The 19,366-nt window shown below is 33.9% G+C and overlaps 1 protein-coding gene across 1 annotated transcript; it reads left to right on the forward strand.

Annotated features, from left to right (window-relative positions):
• The first annotated feature begins 462 nt into the window (after positions 1-462).
• On the forward strand, positions 463-10,151 carry LOC142611373 (uncharacterized). Its single transcript, XM_075783486.1, has 6 exons — positions 463-724; positions 824-874; positions 1,259-1,310; positions 1,413-1,471; positions 1,604-1,649; positions 9,785-10,151. The coding sequence occupies exons 1-6, from the start codon at positions 596-598 to the stop codon at positions 9,925-9,927; spliced, it is 480 nt and encodes a 159-aa protein (XP_075639601.1). The 5' UTR covers positions 463-595; the 3' UTR covers positions 9,928-10,151.
• The last annotated feature ends 9,215 nt before the right edge of the window (positions 10,152-19,366 follow it).

Here is a 19,366-nt window from a genome sequence, read left to right on the forward strand (position 1 = left end):
CTCATATAATAATGATATCTATGAATACAATAAAAATTCACAATATTTTCAAATTAAGCTACTACCTTACCCAAGGACTTACCACAATCTCTATTTTTTTTTTTTTTTTCTAATGGCCATGAGTAGGGTGATAGACTAATTTGAGAATCTTTTGAAATTTTTATGATTTTTTTGTTGTGTCATGTAAGAACTAATGAATAATGATATACAAATATGAAATATTAAAAAAAATGTTATGTTTACAATAAATCTTACGTAGTAAATTATTATTAAATTTAATTTGAATTCATTATTGAAATTACTTTTTTACACACCAGTTACAGCAAGTAATAATATGCCACCTAAAATTATTGTGAAAATATTATAAGCACCACATTTCTCATCTTTTTAGTATAAAAGAAAAAAAAAGAAAAAGTGAAGATTTTCTCCAATCTTTAAAATAGGTAAAGGAACCTAAAAGGCAAAGGACCCAAAAAAAAAAAAAAAAAAAAAAAAATCGTGAGGCAGAGAGTTTTAAAGGGTTTAATAAAACTGAAAAGAGAGACAGCATCTGTGAGTTTGTGCGCGAGGAGTTGGGAAAGAAAAGTAGAAAAAGATGGGGACGAGAGAGGTGTACGAAGAGAAGCTGAGGAGTGGCAATATGTATCATCACGACCCAACCATAAACCCTGGCCTCGGATCCCCACGCTGCCCTCGCTGTCTCTCCCTCTTAAACCCTAACTCCGTAACCATTCTCTCTCCCTTTTCTTTTACAATGAACACTACCTGTTTGATCAATTTACTCTTTCATAATACTACTACTTTGTGATTGATGATGATTCAGGCTGGAGGTGAATGGACTATCACTTCCGTCCTACACGACGCCACTGTTGTGGTCAGTTTCTTCTCCGCTTCTTTCATTTTCCACAACACTTTAATTGCTGCTTATGTAGAATTCTGAATTGAATTTCATTATATTAATTGGATTTTAGATCTATGCTCATGTAATTTATATATGTTATTAATGGAACTCTCTTAAAAATGTGTTAAACGATGCGGGTATCCATAAACTTGATGGAATATGATGTATATGGTTTTAAAGGTGGAGCAAGAACATTAGTTTTAGTTTTAGTTTTAGTTTGTTACTGTTTAGTTCTGGCTCTTGTATGGAATGAAACCAGTAATGACCCGACTGCTTAATTATATGATATTGTTAATGAGTATAGTTGTACAAGTGATTTTACCGTTTTAACTCTTTCTGCTGTTTTCATTTAAATAGGCGGGTACAGGTATTGGTGCAATGCTTAGTGCAGTACATGGTTTCAATACAGGTAAATTTGTGTCCCTTTGTGTTTTATGATTTTTTTTTTTTTTTTTTTTTTTTTTTTTAAAACTTAATGTATAGAAATTGCTTTGTGTTTTTTCAATTGCAGGGATCCCATACCTTCAAAATCGTGTGAAGGGACCGAAGTGGCTTCCTTTCCTAGTTGGGGTAGATCTTATATACTTCTTTTGTGGTTTTCTAATTCTTTGAATGTAAATTGACCTTCCTGTTCTTCCATTAATTGCCGAAGATTTGTCTGTTAACCTGCATGACATGATCCATTATCTTCTTTTTTCACAGCTTCCTCCATTGCTACTCTTTTCTGGTACCAGCGCTGCATTCGGAGGTAAGGATATTTCCCTTCATTCACTATGTTTAAAGTGGGGTGATTTATCTAGCCAAAAAAAAAGGGGGTGATTTTTCAGTTCTATTCTTAGAAAAGGGCTTTCAGATTGCCTTAAGTTTGATGTGTCATACAATCTGATTCACTTGCTTAATTGATCCTTTATCTGCTAATACTTGATGATCTAACTTTGCAATTGCGGGTTTTGGGAACATGTTCCATCTAGGAATATTGTTGCGTGTGTTCGTTAGGTTAAGCTGCAATCTAATCTGTGAAAATTTGATGGATTTTGGGAGACTATTCCATAAAAGAATGTGAGTTACTAATCCATAAAAATTTTATCTAACTTTGCAATGGATTTTGGGATGCTATTTCATAAATTTGACGGAAAATGGTACTTGTACCTTTGAGGGGGTGGGTCTTGGATGATGGATCTTAAGGAGTTTTGTTTGAATACCTTTCAGTGAGCCTTTGGTGTGGAGTATATGCTTATGGAATGTGAGTTCAAAATGAAGAATTTTCAATCATATCTTGTATTGGATGCTTTGACTGGTGAAATTGATGAGGCTTATTTAAAGGGAATTGAAAGGTATGCCTTTTAGTAGGTATGGGATTCATGTTTAAGAAAATTGAAGCTGTCGATGCATAGCCAATAAAAATAACTTCTCAAAGAAAATTTAAATAAGATAAATATGTTTTAAGATAAAGGAATACTAGGGGTTGTAGTTTTTCTCTTCCCTTCTCCTTGGGATCAATCAGCTCTAAGTTTTTTCTTTGATTAGTTAGTTAAGTTACACACACAACACACTTGATGGATCTTGAACCCATAACCTCAGCAAAAACAAAGGGAGAAGGTCCATTGGAGTCAGAGTTTGCTAGCATCAATCATCAATAAAATTAGGAAAACAAAATATAAGACAAAGGGAATAGATGGTTGTGAGTCTGATGGATGCTGGGCAGCTCATAGGGTAATAATGACGTAGGTCAAATTGGGGGAGTTTGTCTACATGTGGTAGTGGTGGGTTAAGGTTTAGTAGGATTTGCGGATTTTGGAATTGATGGCGCAACCATAGAATGGTTAGTGAAAGAATATCCTTTTTTTTGGAGGCCTAAGGTTAAGGAAAAGCCCAAAATAAGTGTCCATGGTAGTTAATTAATTAATTAATTAATTATACATATATATATAAATATATATTATAGGTAAAAATAATATTATTGAAAAGAGACTACATTGTGAAAGAAACATGAAGCAGCCTAAAAAATTACAATGGGGTAATATCTACATATGAGTTGACTCTATGAAGGAGTGAATAAAAATACTATCAATAAGACTTGATACAAAAGACCACTCATAAAAAGAACTAATGTAGGATGCTTGTATTTGAGAAGACGTGTACTCCCCATCTTAAAAAATACACCAATTTCGTGCCCTCCATATAGTCCACACATCAAACATAAAGGGATAAGATTCCAGATATCCAAATTTGGTCCATGACATTGCCACCCACATAATAAATCAAGGACCATCTCCGGTAAAACCCACTGAACCCCAAACATCCTAAAGGTAAAACTCCATAACTTGAAAGCCATGCTACAGTGAATTAGTCTTCTCATTAATTAGTCTTATTTACATTATGGTCTTTATGTATGAGCTTTGGTTTAATTCAATTATGGTTTGGTTTACTAGTCAAAGTAGAAGTCTTAGTTGCATTGGGAGAAGTTAAGAGAATGGTCTATGTGAAAGTCATATTGTACTCAAACAAGTTAGAGTTGATTAATAAAATTGAGTATCAAGGCTCTCTTTTTTCCATTTTTTTCTCTTCTTTCTTCCTTTTCTTTCCTCGGGTGCTGTTCATATACTGTTTTTTGATACTGTTCATGCACTGTTCACGTATTAAAATAAACATTCTCTTTTTTTCCTCTCTTTTCAATCACAAATCCAATCTTTTCTCCAATGAACTCTAAGCTGTCTTCCAAAAAGGGTTTTAAACTTCAAAATCCGCAAATCCTCCTAAGCCTTAATCCACCACAACCACACATAGATAAATTCCCCTAATATTTTAGGGTTCAAGAGAGAAAAGATTGGATTTATGGTTGAAAACAGAAGAAATATAAATAGAATTTTTAAAATATGTGAATAGTATGAAAAATGATGTGAACAGTACCTGTGAAAAGAAAAGAAAGAAAGAAGAGAAAAGGAGGAGGGAAAAAGAACCCTAAAGCCAATGTCCCTCAATACTCAATAATTTTATTGATCAAACTTTAACTTATTTGAGTAGTGAGTACAATAAGACACTTATGCAGACCATAGTCTTAACTTCTCCTAGTAGAACTAGGACTTTTACTTTGACTAGTAAACCAAACCCTAATTGAATTAAACCAAAGCCCATACATAAAGACCTATAAACTAAATAAGGCTTACTTATTAATAAAAGAAAACCCATGAACTGTGGGTTCTAGTTAGCTCAGTTGGTAAAGTATTTTGTTGGTGAATAAGAGATATGAGGTTTGAACCCAGTTTACACCAAAAATCAACTAATGTATTGGCCTGACGATAAAGGGTAATAATCATGGAGTGAAGACCATAGGTTAAAATTTTATCGTATCTATACCCAAGCATTGTAGATAATCCAACCAATTGGTGGCAAAGGTGATTCTCTATTGATTACGGAAAATGTTTTATCTTGGTAACTATGAACCCTACTACAATCAAGAATAAAATAAGGAAATGTTATCCATGATACTTTATTTGATTAATAAATAGCTATGGTTAGGTCTAGTTTTTATTCTATTTAATTATTAACCAAATAGAAATTTCAAGTCATTATAATGTAATACTGTGCATGATAATGTAGTTCCAATTTCTTTGCTGGTTTTGGTATTTCTGGACATTTTGAGTTCTTTTAAATTTGGTAGGTTTGAACATAGGACTGAAAGGGTGAGGATCAGTTGTTACTATCATGATCTAAACCTAATAAACCTCAAGACATGATTCCTCCCCCTATAATAATGGGGTAGAGGGTAAGTTCATCGGTTTTAAACCTTCACTAGGATTTTATTGACCCACATAATGAGACTAATAGGCCAGAATTCCTTAATCTCCACCACCCTGGGTTTTTTTGGGATGAGAGTGAGGAGAGTGTCATTGATACTTTTCTCAAAAGCGCCATGTGCATGGAATTAGTGAAATACCTTCATAACATCTTCCTTTAAAATGCCCCAATATGATTGGGAAAGAGCCATCTTGAACCCACCAGGACCGGGGGCTTTATTCCCATTAATATTGGAGACCACCTCATACATCTTATCCTCCATAAACACCTTTCCAACCGGTAAGAAACATCATACTCCAAAGCTGAAAAAACAAGCCTATTCAACAAGGGCCTGCAAAATCCCGATTCTGAGAATAGGACCTTATAAAAGTTCACTATGGTGTTATTGAGATGGTGTGAGCTTGCAAGTCTATGAAAGAACATAGTATTTTATCCCCTTCTTTAAACCATAGCAACCAAGATTTTTGTCTCCAAAGTAATTTCCTCCATCAACATAATTCTCTCAAGATCCGCTTTGGCTTGATCACATTGTAGTTTTTCACCCTCTAGCAAAGATCCAGCTCCTTCAATCTCATCCATAGACTTAATACAGCCTAGAAAAGAAGCTTTTTTTTTTTTTTTGATAGGTAATCAAAGGTTTATTTCATAAAATGGACATCATGTTCACGATGGTGAACACTCAGAACTTAAAACGAATACAAGTACCTCAAGAAGAGGTACGAATGGAAAGAAGAAATTCAGAAATGGAAATACATTGTGTAAAACCCCAAATTTTACCCCACTTAAATAAGGTCCCAACTAGTATAGGCTTCAAAAGATCTATTGATCTCACAATATCTTCAAAAGTACGATTATAACGCTCCCGCCAAATTAACCACATCAAACAAGCTGGAACCATATTCCAAATATTAGAAGAATGTTTCCTCGGCCAATTCCACCAGCCAAAAAGAAGGGAGGCTACTATCTTTGGCATCACCCACTAGATTTCAAATATCCAAAAAACTTCACTCTACAAGACATAAGCAAACTTACAATGGAGTAGAAGATGATCCACAATTTCCTCATCACACCAGCACATGCAACACCGATTAACCAGTGGTAACCGCCTAAGAACCAAATTATCAATGGTAAGAATACTACCCCTAGCTGCTACCCATAAAAATAAAGACACCCTTTTAGGTACCTTTGTACTCCAAATGCACACATCCAGGGAAAAGGGATGGAAGAAGAGCCATCTGGATCAGCTAGCAAGTTATAGTAAGAGCAAACATCAAAGACACCAGAATGATTCAACTTCCAAGCCAACGTATCATCTCTCTCACGCCTTGGCATATTAGAATAAAGATGCTTAAACAGAGAACATGCTCTTTCTACCTCCCTTTCATGAAAAGCTCGACGGAACTGTTAATTCCAGCTTCCATTACCCCCTTCTAAATTAGAAACAACCAAATCAAAAATCGAAGCTTCTTTGGAAACAGCACAAGCAAACATATCTGGATAGAGATCCTTTAGAGGGATAGGCCCACTCCAAGGGTCATACCAAAAACAAATACGATGGCCTTCCCCCACAGCATACTCCACCTATCTAAAGAAACTCTTAGCTCCCGCTTTAATATTCTTCCATAGTCCACAACGATGGGTCCCTTGAACATCCCTAGTACACCAACCCCCACTATCCACTTCATATTGGTTGCTATAACCCGACGCCATAACCTGTGATCTTCTTTCCCAAAGCGCCACAACCACTTACCAGGCAAGGCTTGATTAAACAACCCCACCCTCCTTATCCCCAAACCACCTTCCATCGATAATCAGACTTTCTCCCAAGCGACTAAAGAATATTTAAAGACCTCATCAGAAGTCCCCCAAAGGAAATTCCTTTGTATCTTCTCCAATCTAACTGCTACAGCTTGAGGAATAGTGAACAGAGATAAAAAATAAGTAGGAAGGCTCGAAAGAGTACTGTTTAACAAAGTAAGTCTGCCACCCTTAGACAAATATAACTGTTTCCACCTAGAAGTCTCCTTTCCATTTTTTATAGAATTGAATTCCATATCGAGGGATCCTTGTAATGTGCCCCAAGAGGCATTCCCAAGTAAGTCATAGGTAGATTTCCCACCCTACAACATAACACACAAGCTAGAGCATGTAAATTACCTACCTCACCTACTGGCACAATCTCACTCTTACCAATGTTGACTTTCAAACATGTGATAGTTTCAAAGAAGATCAACACCATTCTTACATATAATAATTGTTCTCTAGAAGCATCATAGAATAAGATAGTGTCACCAGCAAAAAGAAGATGAGAGATTTTCAAACCCCTTTGCACATGGGAGCCTGCTTGGAATCCACTCAAGAAACCGCCCACTTTCGTCTTCTTCAGCAACCTGCTAAGAACCTCCATCACCAAGAGAAATAAGAGTGGAGATAAAGGATCCCCTTGATGAAGACCGCGAGAACTGCCAAACAAACTTGTTGGAGAACCATTAATAAGAATTGAGAACCTAACTGTAGAAATGCAAGCCTTCATCCATCTCCACCACCTCTCCCCCAAACCCATCCTCTCCACAAGGTAGAATAGAGCATTCTAGTTCACATGATCGTAAGCCTTCTCAATCTCTAGCTTGACATTCACACCAAGAATCCCACTCTTTACTCTACTGTCCAGACACTCATTTGCAATAAGGACTGAGTTGAGAATCTGTCTCCCTCCAACAAAAGAATTTTGAGAATCAAAACAAGCTTATCCAAAATACCTTTTCGCCTATGAGCTAAAACCTTTGCCAGAAGCTTATACAAGCTGCCCACAAGACTAATAGGGCGAAAGTCCTAAATATTGACAGAATTGACCTTTTTAGGGATCAAACAAAGAAACATGGCATTAAGAGATTTCTCAAAGATGCCGTGTCTATGAAAATCTGCAAAGAAAACCATTACATCCCTTTCCACTACACCAGCATTTTTGGAAGAATGCCATAGTAAACCCATCAGGCCCCAGGGCCTTATCTCCCTCTGCCTCGTTTAATGCCTCAAGAATCTCCTCCTTCTCAAAATCCCTCTCTAGTGAGAGCCTCTCAGTCTCATCTAGACAATCAAATCCTAAGCCATTAATAGTAGGCCTCTAGGATTCCGGTTCCTAGTAAGCCATCAATAGTAGAAGAGAAGCTTTTGTCGAACTATATTGCCAAAATCTGTTTCATTCCTTTTCTTTAAGCCTAGTTGCCTTGAGTTATTAGACAAAATGAAACTTGGCATACCATGAAACTGATAAGAATTCCGCCAACCTTTTACCATGTCAATGAACCCATCAACCTTTAACCACATATTTCCAAATCAAAAAGGACTTTACTTCCTTTGTACTACATCACACTCCAAAAGAATACGTTACTGGTTCTTGATTTCTTGTAGCACTGAAGCCCGAACATTGCAACCTTCCAACTGTTTCTCTCTGCAATTTTTAATTGCTATTAAATTCCATGAATAATCAGATTACTATACAGTCCCTAATAAAAAATCAAAATCCTAGTAAAATACTCAAAACCCCTAGTTTTTAAGGCATATCTTAACAAAATTTAACATCTGTTTGGCTTTCTTCTTGGCTGTGATTACTTCTATAATCATTGGTAGCCTTCAACAATCCCAATTTTCCATTCAAAGAGAAATAAAGGCTACAACTCATGATTTAAAATTTCCATTTGAGCATGAAGATTCCACTTTCCTCAAAAAGTGGGCCTAAGATGCAGTAATACCTGTAAAAAAAATTTCCTAAATGATAATAAGTCCTATTCGTTTTATCAATTAAATCTTAGCAATAAATTTAAACCCTTATTCACAGATCCAAAAAGTCCAACATACCCATACAAGTCGAATGGCAGCACAGTGGCATAAACATAGACCCACTGCTAGCCTTATACCTCTGTTATTTCAATGAATAAAGAAACTTGAGGGCAAATTTCACCTTAAACCCTATAGTTTAAAGATAGTCCAAAACAAACCCTGAACTTTTGAAAGGTAACAAATTAAACCACCCTGGAGTCAAAATTAGTTTAACACTGCTGACGTTTCTCAAAAAATAAAAAAGATTAACACCGTTAACATTAGCATCAAAAGTCCCTTTAAAAAATTTGCTTATTTGATTTTGATATAAGTTTGCCAATGCTGCCATGAAAGATCTTTGATAGTCCCGCACAATAGCCCCTACACCTATCAACTTATACCTTCCTCAGTTGGACTTATAGCCCAACACAGTTTGTAATGTCCTGGAGGTGGAGGGACCAAAGAGCAAAGACCAAACCTACTTATTTCTATAGTAGGGGTGGACTTAAAAAGGTTTCAATAGCAATTGCATAAGCATATTATGTAAGAGGCTCTTAAATCCGCCAGTCCATGTTCTTGCTTCCTGCACTCCAATAGTGGCTGTGGTCCAGCAAGCATGAAGTCCATCAGCAGGCCTTTTGAGAGAGAGGGTTTTTCTGATTTTCTCTCACTTTTGATTTTAATGTTTGCTGACGGTGTTGCTCCAATTTTGACACTAGGGTTTTAATTTGTTACCTTTCAAAAGAATAGGGTTTAATTTGGTACTTTTGAAACTACTGGGTTTAATTTGGATCAGTGGATTACCCCTAAACTATAGGTTTTAAACTTTAAAGTGAAAATTTCCCAAAACTTAATGACCTGAATGAGTATTGAGTACTAATAATATACCAGAATGTCTTCCTTGATGTGGATGGACACCAAAGTTTTGGTATTAGGCTTCATCGTTACTAAGATTCCCTAGATTTCGTATCATGGGACCACTATTTAAGGCTTTGTTGAGGTATAGAATTCAATTATCAATGTTGCTTGGGAAGCTGCTGGAGTTCATTTTGGTACTTGACTTGTGAATCCTCCATTTGACTTGTGGTTAGGTTTTAAAACTTCAAAGGATTAATGTCACTTAAATCTTTTCGGTTTTACTCATATATATGAGTGTAAAGACTTGGTTTGTCAAATGAGTCTCAGGCACTGGGTATCTTGGTAGACATTCATTTAGAAACTTTCATTTTGGATATATATATCAAATTGGCTGCTAATCTGTTGTAGGTTATGCACTACCAAAGTTCACTCAACTCACAGTGACATCCTATTATGCTGCCTCAAGTGCCTCCCATTATGGAATCTCCCTTCTTACCCGACATATTGAAGAGGCCCACACTACCCAGACTAGGCAAGAAAGGCTTGGATGATTTCTTGCAGGTCCACATACTTACAAGTCTACCGTTCATTTCCCAATTTTGTAAGCAAAAGTATTTTGTGGTTGTAGATGCATGAACTTTTAGATCGTTAGTGGAGAACCACTTTTCTGCCTCTTTATTTATATGTTTATAATAAAATATTTGCTTCACTTGGTGGAAATTCATGTTATAATAATAATGATTATAATTTATAAAGATGACTTTATATGTTCTAACTTTTTGAATAGTTTGACTTGTTGCGTTGAGATGGGCAACGTAGTTGATTATGACCGCTTCTCATTACATTGCATAACATGTCGTCTTGATGAACTGCTCTAATATATGCCTTATGTATCGATTATAGAGAAAAAATAATAATTCACACCTATTAATACCTTATAAAAGAATGGGCAAAACCTATGTACAGTTCCTTTGATGCAGTGTCATAGGTTCTTCAACTGAATTCAGCCATAGGATTTTATTGACCAATACAACAAAAACAATGTTAACCTAAGGCACTTTACCTAAGGAACTATACTGAAGCTTTAGTGGGACAATATGATATATTCAAGGGGCTTATAAAAAAAATGGCATGGGATGTTCAAGGGAAATGTGTTAAGAAACAAGCAAAAAGAAAAACAAGAGTATTATTTTTGTTCTTAACATACAAATGGATGGTTATAATACTGAGCATATGCTAATATATAGTATGGCTAGAGCTTATGCTAATATATGGTATGGCTAATGCAGGAGGGAACTAACTCAAATGTTCAACTAAATGTTCGTTTGGGAACAACTTATTTAGCTGAAATTAAAACTTTTTACTTAAAGTACTGTAGATAAAGGTAAAAGTTAGCTAAATAGTACAGTGAGACTCATGAATAGTACTAAAAAGTGCAATGAAACTTATGAATAGTAATAAAAATAAGGCTGAAATTGCGAATAAGCTGAAATTTTTAGCTTGTCCCAAACAGAAACTAATACTTAGTCAAATTTTATGGAGATGTCTTGTGATTTTGTTAAAAAAAAAAAAAAAATCGATTGTGTTTTATTGCTCTTGATAAAGTGAACTATGAGGAAATGCACTATGATTTGGCTATAGCTATCTAGATTTCTAAGGAACTGTGTTCATTCCTTGCTCTTTTTGTTCTGGTGTTTATATGAAGTACTTGTCTAAATATACATCTAAATTTATATAAATGCAAAAGTGATTGAAGTTAATATGCATTTGGATGCTAATTTGTCTAAATTTACAAAAATTTAGATGCTAATTTGGAGCAAACTCTAATGTTGCAAATTGGCATTTAATATATCTAACCAGTTAACCTTGTGTAAGGGTAAACGGGGGGTATTTATATCAGTTGCTGAATGCGGTATTCCTTTTGCCCGAGTTTTTTACCCAATTACTAGGCCAGTAGGTAACTGGCTCTCAATCACGGACTCCTGTCAAAATTTGACAATCATGGACTGGCCTTTTTATCTCTTGTAAATTGAAGCTGCATGGTCAATGCTAATGTGTGCAGAAGTAATGTTTTTTATTGGTCCTTTTCCATCCAAAAAGAGACAAGTTTTTGTATTGGTTCGATGCATATATATATATAGCTTGAAAGTGTATAGAGGATTGGCAAAGTGCTTGTCATAAATTGTCGCATCTAACAGAGTTTCAACCTCGAGCTGTGCAGTAACAGCATCGAGCAGTAGAGAGTTACTTGTTTAAAGAGGGGAGGGGGGAGGGGGGAGGGGGAAATCAATAAGGGGAAAAAAAGAAAGAGATATGACTTACTTTACAGTACATCAGGTGTGGCAGTGTGTCAGCTAGGGGATTCAATGCATTCTTCAGTTTTCCTTTTAAAGTTTCGGCCAGGTGAATCTGGTTTTTACTGAAAGACTGCTATGTATTACGTTGGAGTTTGGACTCCCATCGGGCTCTTGCCTTAGTGTGCGTAAGCTCACCTGTTGTGTTCCTTGTAAGTTGCAACCCTCTAGGTTATGCATGTCTTGTGATTGGAACCACGTGGAGAGATTCATTGTCATCCAAATTTCTTCACTTAGAGTAATGGCATGCTTGTATAATAAAAAATAATAAATAAATAAAAAACACTACATTTTAGCAATCAGGCTCAAAATTCACGTATATTAGGTTATGCAAAGATATGTAAAAATACATAATTGCTACAATAATCATATAAATTTACACTAGTTTTATTCATTTTGCATTTAATTTTTTAATCGTCTTTTTACGTATCTCAAGGATGAAGGAAAATACTCAATAGTGATTGTTACGTATGAAAAAAGTAAAAAAAATTAAAAATCAAGAAAATTTGATATTTTAATGAAATGTTGTGTAAAATAGATAAATATGATATGAGGTGTTTTAAAGAGTAAATATGCAAAATAAATAAAAAATAGGTTCTTATGTTAAAATAGATAATAAAAAATTTGCATGAGTTGATACGAATGCTCTTAGTTGTAAGAATTCTTTTTCCTACACGCCTTGATCTGGGTTGATTTTTACTTTTACTAGTAAGTTGGCAAATTGGACTTGGAACTTTTCCTTTTGGGTGACAGTTTGTGTTCGCGAGTTGAGTTTGTGTCGTGTCGTGTCAAGTCATAAGCATTCGATTATATAGATTGACTCAGACTTGATCTGTATACTAAATGTGTCAGGAATCCTCAACCTGAACACAAGCTGTTTATTAAACAGGTCAACCCGACCCGACACGTTTAACTCATGTAATTAACAAGTTATATAAAAGTCAATACAAATGACCTGTTTTATAATCTATCTAATTAATAGGTCATACTTAACCAATATAATCTTTATCAATTCTCATGTATATAAAATTTAAATACAGTTACAACTATAAATTTAGTAATAAACATATAAAAACAACCATAAATTAAGTAATAATATCAAAATAACCAATAACTTTATAAGCTAAATAGGTAAGACAGATTCATATGCTGAACACAAACCCGACCCATTTATTAAACAGGATAGCCGTGTCAACACGAATGACCCGAACTTGTTTAGTCTCAACCTATGACCTGTTTATAAACAGGTTAGTCGTGTCTGGTTAGCAGGTCGTGTCAGATTTTGCACCCTTACTTTTCCCTAAGGTTTTCAGACTCGGACTGGACCGGCCAATCCAACCCGGGTAACCTTGAATCTGGAAGAAATCCAGTTTTTTAAGTGGAATTTACGGTTCAATCATTTTAAATATAAAAAATCTCAAATAGGTATAGGCGAGATGCAATAACCAATAGGCTATGATCCTTTGTTGTGTCATTCTTGGATTTAATATTTTATTTATTTACAATTTAGATTATAGTTTTCCAATTTATTATATTACCCCTCTCAATCTATTATTATTTGATAATTTTATTAGAGGTTCAAGAACTACACTTTTTACATGTGAATATACAATTTATTAATTTATGCTGAAAATGATTTTATTTTAGATAATTTTTTTATTTGATAGATTACTAAACACAAATTTTTGACACTTGTTTATGCTTTATTATTTTCGATTAACCTTATAAAAATGGTGAAAATTCTTTTGAAAGTTTAATTTTTTTAGACATACTTTTAGTAAAAATTTGTTAATGTTTTCAATTTTAATACCTTTATTTGTATTTTATTATTATTAAATTAATTATGACATTATCACAGTTCGACCTCGGTTGAATCTCAGTCCGACCTTAAAAATTTTGAACCTCTCCCTTTTTTAGTTCGTTAAACGGTTTGGGTTTGAAAACCATGTTTTTCCCACAAATCTTTCAAGGTCCACATCTTGCCCATTCGTCATTCGTGTCCGACCAATCCGACAGACATAAAAAAAATAATAATAAAAAAAAAAAATTCACAATCATTTATTTGGCAAGTTTTTACTGGTTCTCATATAGGCTCATCACTGAAATAATTTTTTTACTTATCATTAACAACTTTTTTTTTTTTAAGATAGTTTCAACCTATTGTGTCCACTCCTAATAATAACTCATCATTATTAGACCAATACAACAATTAGTTTTTTGTATAAGCGGATATTAAAACTTAAATATCTTATTCAACCATTAGAGACTTTACCAATTGAGCTAACTGGAACTCACACTTACCACTAACAACCTGTTAGCAGTAGTCAAATTTTTTGTATACTTCGTCTTTGTGACCTATGATCATTCTGATGCATTGACCAAGGTGGCAATGGGCTTGAATAATAGGTCTACATAGCAAAATCAATCGGGCTGGGCTAACGAAACCTCGTCTGGGCAAGTTAACATACTTATCTGCCTGACGTGGCAAGAAAAGTGTTAGCTGATTTTCTTGTCTTAACCGTAACTTTATGTCGGCAACAAGTTTACATTAGTTTCTTGTTATTACATTAGTTTTGTTATAACAAGAAGTTTATATTAATTTTTTCATAAATAAATTAATGAGAATTCTATTGTGCACTATATTATTATTATTTTTAAAAAGTTTATGTACCATACCTATTTGATCTTAACCATTAGCGTAGGCTATTGTCTTATCTACTATAGTTGATAGTGATGGATGAATGGTCAAGATTAGATAGGCTCATGAAAAAAAAAAAAAAAAGGTACGATAGAATGACCCAATAAATAGAGACGGTGCTAGTGAGTGACATCGTTGAGACAGTGAGGACACCACAGCCCATGAAATAGGTTGTGCCCTTTATTGATAAATTGGGGACGCCACTCAGAGTATAGAATGCTCCTACAAACATCCTGACTAGAATTTTTTTTATATATAATAATTTAATTTTTTTTATTTGTTAACCTTAAAAAAAAAAAAAAAAAAAAAAAAAAAAAAAAAAAAAAAAAAAAAAAAAAAAAAAAAAAACACCCTCAAGCAATATCAGAAACACCTTCAAAATTTTTATGCCAAACAAATTTTGAACTAAAATTTTTTTAAAAAAAAATTGTAACAAAGAATCTAAAAAATAAAAATAAAAATTGGTAACAGAACAAACCCAACATCAATCCTAAACAAATACCCAACAGACCATCGCAGTTCATCTCAATTCGTCAGTAGCCTCAGCAACTTGGCCTTCTTCAGTTCTTTTCTTCTGCACTTCATCATCTCCGTTTTCTTCTTTTCTTTGTACATCGTCCTCTCTGTTTTCTTCTGCACTTCGTCCTCTCAGTTACCCTCCACTTTTTTTCATTGAGCTTTGTATTTTGGCATTTCTGTCCCAATTTTTTAGTTTTGTGAGCCACTCCACATGACTAGCATTATAATAATACAATTCAAAAGGAGAGTTAATAGATTGCAGGCTTTGTGTCTTTTCCATTCTCTGTGATTTTTTTTTTTTTGGTCTAGTTAATATTATTGTTATTACATTTTTTAAAACTTGTTAGTTATTATAATAATAATTATTATTAATATTAAATATGGGCTTTTAACTTTAAGATTCATGATCCCCTAAAAAAAAAAAAAAAACTTTATGATTCATGATAATTTTTATAGGTTTGACCAAATATATCTATATATATATATATATCAAAATGGTAAATATATATATTATGACTGTACTTTCGAAATAGTACAACATATTTACCGATATTGACCGGTACCAAAATATTCCGTTCCAATAAACAATCTGAAATGGTATTCATAACATTGGTTTATTGTATAGGTACCTTTGTTCATTTCATTTCTTTTTTTTTTCTTTTTTTCTTTTTTCCTTTTGAGGTTTTTCGGTGAACAGAATGCAAATTTGTTTTAGTTTTAAGAATTTTTTTTTTAAGTACAAACTTCACGCTTGCCAAATTTTGAATTTCGGCCGGTATTTACCGAAACGTCCCGAAACACCCAAAATAGACCAAAATGACCCAAATTTTTTTCAGAGTGGAATAGGAACACCCTGAATAAAATTCTTTGAGTTGCCACTGGATAAATATAATCACTTGATGGGTTGTGGAAGGTGATCATGTAGCATCATTTGTACATACTAAATGCCTGGCTGATAATGATATCATATCATAAAATTGATCATTCAACCATGTGATTCTTATTCGAAATTAAAGACCAATAGAACTTCTTTTGGATACTTGAGCAAAAACAAAGCAGAGATCAGCATCAGTGCTAACACTTACAATGGAAAAATAAACGAAAAGATGCTTCACCTGTAACTGCAGGCCCAGGATACTAGCACATATAATTCTGAGATGCCTCTTTGGCTAGCCTGATTATTATTATCTCAAAACAATGGCATAATTTTTTTTATTTTATGGATAACATAATAATAAAGGTGGTGAAATTGAGGAAGTAATGACATTTATGCAAACTACTTTTTGCACTTTTAAGTTTTAACTTACTTTGACCTTTTTAATGTTTAAAATCATGTATAAAAGCTGTATTCAATTATTTTTATATGAAGTTTGCACACAACATATACGTATAACTGTATAAGTATACAGAACCGTACATGGATCCGACCACGAGATTATGAGTTTGTTTGGGAATTTATTGCAAATACTAACCTACTCCTACTACTGGTACTATTGGTCTATTGCTATGTACCTATTCAAGAAAGACTTTGAAAGTCTTATTTCAAATTTTTTTTTAAATAAAAAATAATAATAGCAAAAGAGATATGCACGCAACTCTAGCGCAGGTTAGCACGAGGGGGCTGGCTACTACTGTATAAACTGTCAACTTCGTTTGCGACTTTTATAGAGGTGTGGGCCTTTGTTTCTTAAATTCCACTGCTCTCTGTTCTTCTCTCTCACTCTCAAATTGAGTAGGAAAAAAAAAAAAAGTGGTCCTAATCATAATGTATGAACTCTTCACCCTGTCTTTATTGTGCCTGTTATCATCTTTGCTCTTCACATGCTCCCCCATTAGATGTTGTATACTTGCATTTACTTGTGGACCCCGCCGATAGTTGGGTTGATGTTAACACTGTCACAATTTAAAAATAAATAAAAAATTAATTAATTAAATAAATAATGATGCCCCCATTTTTTTTAAGGTAATGCTCAAATTGGTTATTAACTTTTCGTTTATTTTCAAACAAAATAATTTTAAGTGTTTGATGTAATTTGTATCCTTTTTTGAGTATAAACCACAAAAATTGGTGGTTTAGCTATTGGAGTAGTGGTGTCGAAGGTCAGGTGACTCGATCACCATTTGGCTGTCGGTGATGGAGCAACGATTCTAGTGACCTTACCACCAGATGAGGGGAAGGGTCACTATGTGCTTTTATAAAATGTTTTATCAAGTTTTTAAGTATAAAACATTTTACAAGTTTTTTTACCATCAATGAAAAATATTTTACAAGTTTGACCATGTTTTACATTAAAAAAAAATATCAAAAAATAGAAAAATATTTTACTTAAAAACAAATGGAGCATAAATGTCAAAATAACCATAGAAACCTAATCATTTGCTCCCCGCTAATAAGAAAACTATTCTAAGAATCATGGGAGGTGTACATAACTATTTATCTTTCTTATATTACCTAGGAAAGTAGAACAATATTTTTAATTTTATATTAAAAATAATAAGAAAAAGAGAGAAATAGAACGTGTACCCAAGATTTTTACTGTTTATTATTATTATTATTATTATTATTATTATTAAGTATAATTACATTTTTTACTTTTGAGGTTTAGGAGAATGACATTCCACCCCAAATTTAAAGGAAAACAACAGTAAACTACAATGACATTTATTTGACCTGACACATTTAACTCAACTTTAAAAATTTTGTGGACCAACCTGCCATTTGGTTAAGCTCCATTGCAGTTTCTAAGAAATGCCTACATGACGTGAACTTAAGGATAGTCTTATACGATTATCCTATTCCTAACACAATGAAAAGGTAGAAATGTCTTTCAAGAAGGGGGTAACTCAAGGCTCGTTTGATAATGTTGTTTGTATTTTGTGAAAATACATATGAGTGAAAAAATATGTAAAAATACATATAATGTTGTTTAAAAACTGAAAATTATTGCTCAAAATCCTACACTAATGGCCCTCAATCACTGCGGTGGAAGAAGACATATATAATACTGCAGGTATCTATCAATGCACTGTATAGTTGAGAGTTGAGAACGTCCTTTAAACACATGTAGCTGTTGTGTACAACCCAGCATTGGTAGGACCTAGGAAAGCATCCTTTCATCAATGTTTTTTCCAAAAAGACACCATTACTGCTTTATTCTTATTATTGCCCTTTTGATGCAAAGAAGTGAATACATAATTAGGGTTGCTATTAGGTTTTAGGGGGTCAAAACATAAACATAAACATTTTGACTATTAAAGAATTAGAAATACGTTAAATTCATATATATATATATATATATATATAATTAAAGCTTCTATTAAAATATCATCTTCCTTTTTGTTTTGAAAATTAATTTTAACAATATAAACAAATTGATAAGTTGTTGATTTTGTAGTCCTCACAAATCGTTGGCAAAATTCATATATGTATTTAACAAATTTTTTCTAGATGTTGAGCAAAACTACATTATGCTCATAATGGTGAATTTCGACTTTCAATATTATTTTTTCATGATTTGTAAAATCTTGTTGATAAAACTTTTATACTCATGACAATTGTGGGGGATAAAAGGACCCAAATGGGCATATGGCCTTTGGACTGTAGCATGGAGGACCGACCTACTCCAGAATTAGACTCTACGAATTGGCCCATACGCCGAGGATCCGAGGGTACAGCCGAGAACGAGCTTCTCCTCAGACAAATCCAAGAGAACTCAAAACTTCATTATGAAGGTCAAAGCACAACTCTCGAAAGTCCAATGGTTAAAGGGGGAAAACCTGAACCTTTTCGATGCACCAGTGTTAAGGAAAATATCTAGAGCAAAGGCTGCCACTTTCGCATTAAAGACTTTGCATCTACCTTCCTGGCCGCATTAATGGGGAAGTGACCCCTGAACAGTAGGGCTGAAACTTCTAGTCACTAGCCAAAAGGCATCAAGAAAGGAAGTATTTAAAGGGGGTGAAGGCCAAAGAGATGGGGGGATCAGCAACAAAGAAAGAAACTAAGAATTGTAACTTTTAAGGAAGAAATAGCAATAATACAGAAGTTGCCTTCGGCTTACGTCCGAGGAGGCCTATTTTCAGTCATCTTTTGTTATCTACATGTGTTTGTAACTCTTAGCCCGTTATCAAATTCTCAACACTTCTAATCTAGGTTTCAAGCCCACGCTCTACAAATTTTATTGTCTAAGGCTCGTTGGGCCTGAGCCTGTAGTTGTCTTTGGGTCCAGGTGCAATTGTGCACTTACAACAATCAAATATAATCAATGTTAAAATATTCATGTGTCTCTCTCTGGCTCAGAATTGAGCTAAAGAATAAAAAATTTCACAACATACTCACTAAATCAATAATTTAATTATTGTGGTTGAGAATTTACTGCAGCATAGAAAATATGTAATCGATATAATGCTCAATTATAA

Source organism: Castanea sativa, chromosome 9 (genome assembly GCF_040712315.1).
Source record: "Castanea sativa cultivar Marrone di Chiusa Pesio chromosome 9, ASM4071231v1".
NCBI classification, from domain to species: domain Eukaryota; kingdom Viridiplantae; phylum Streptophyta; class Magnoliopsida; order Fagales; family Fagaceae; genus Castanea; species Castanea sativa.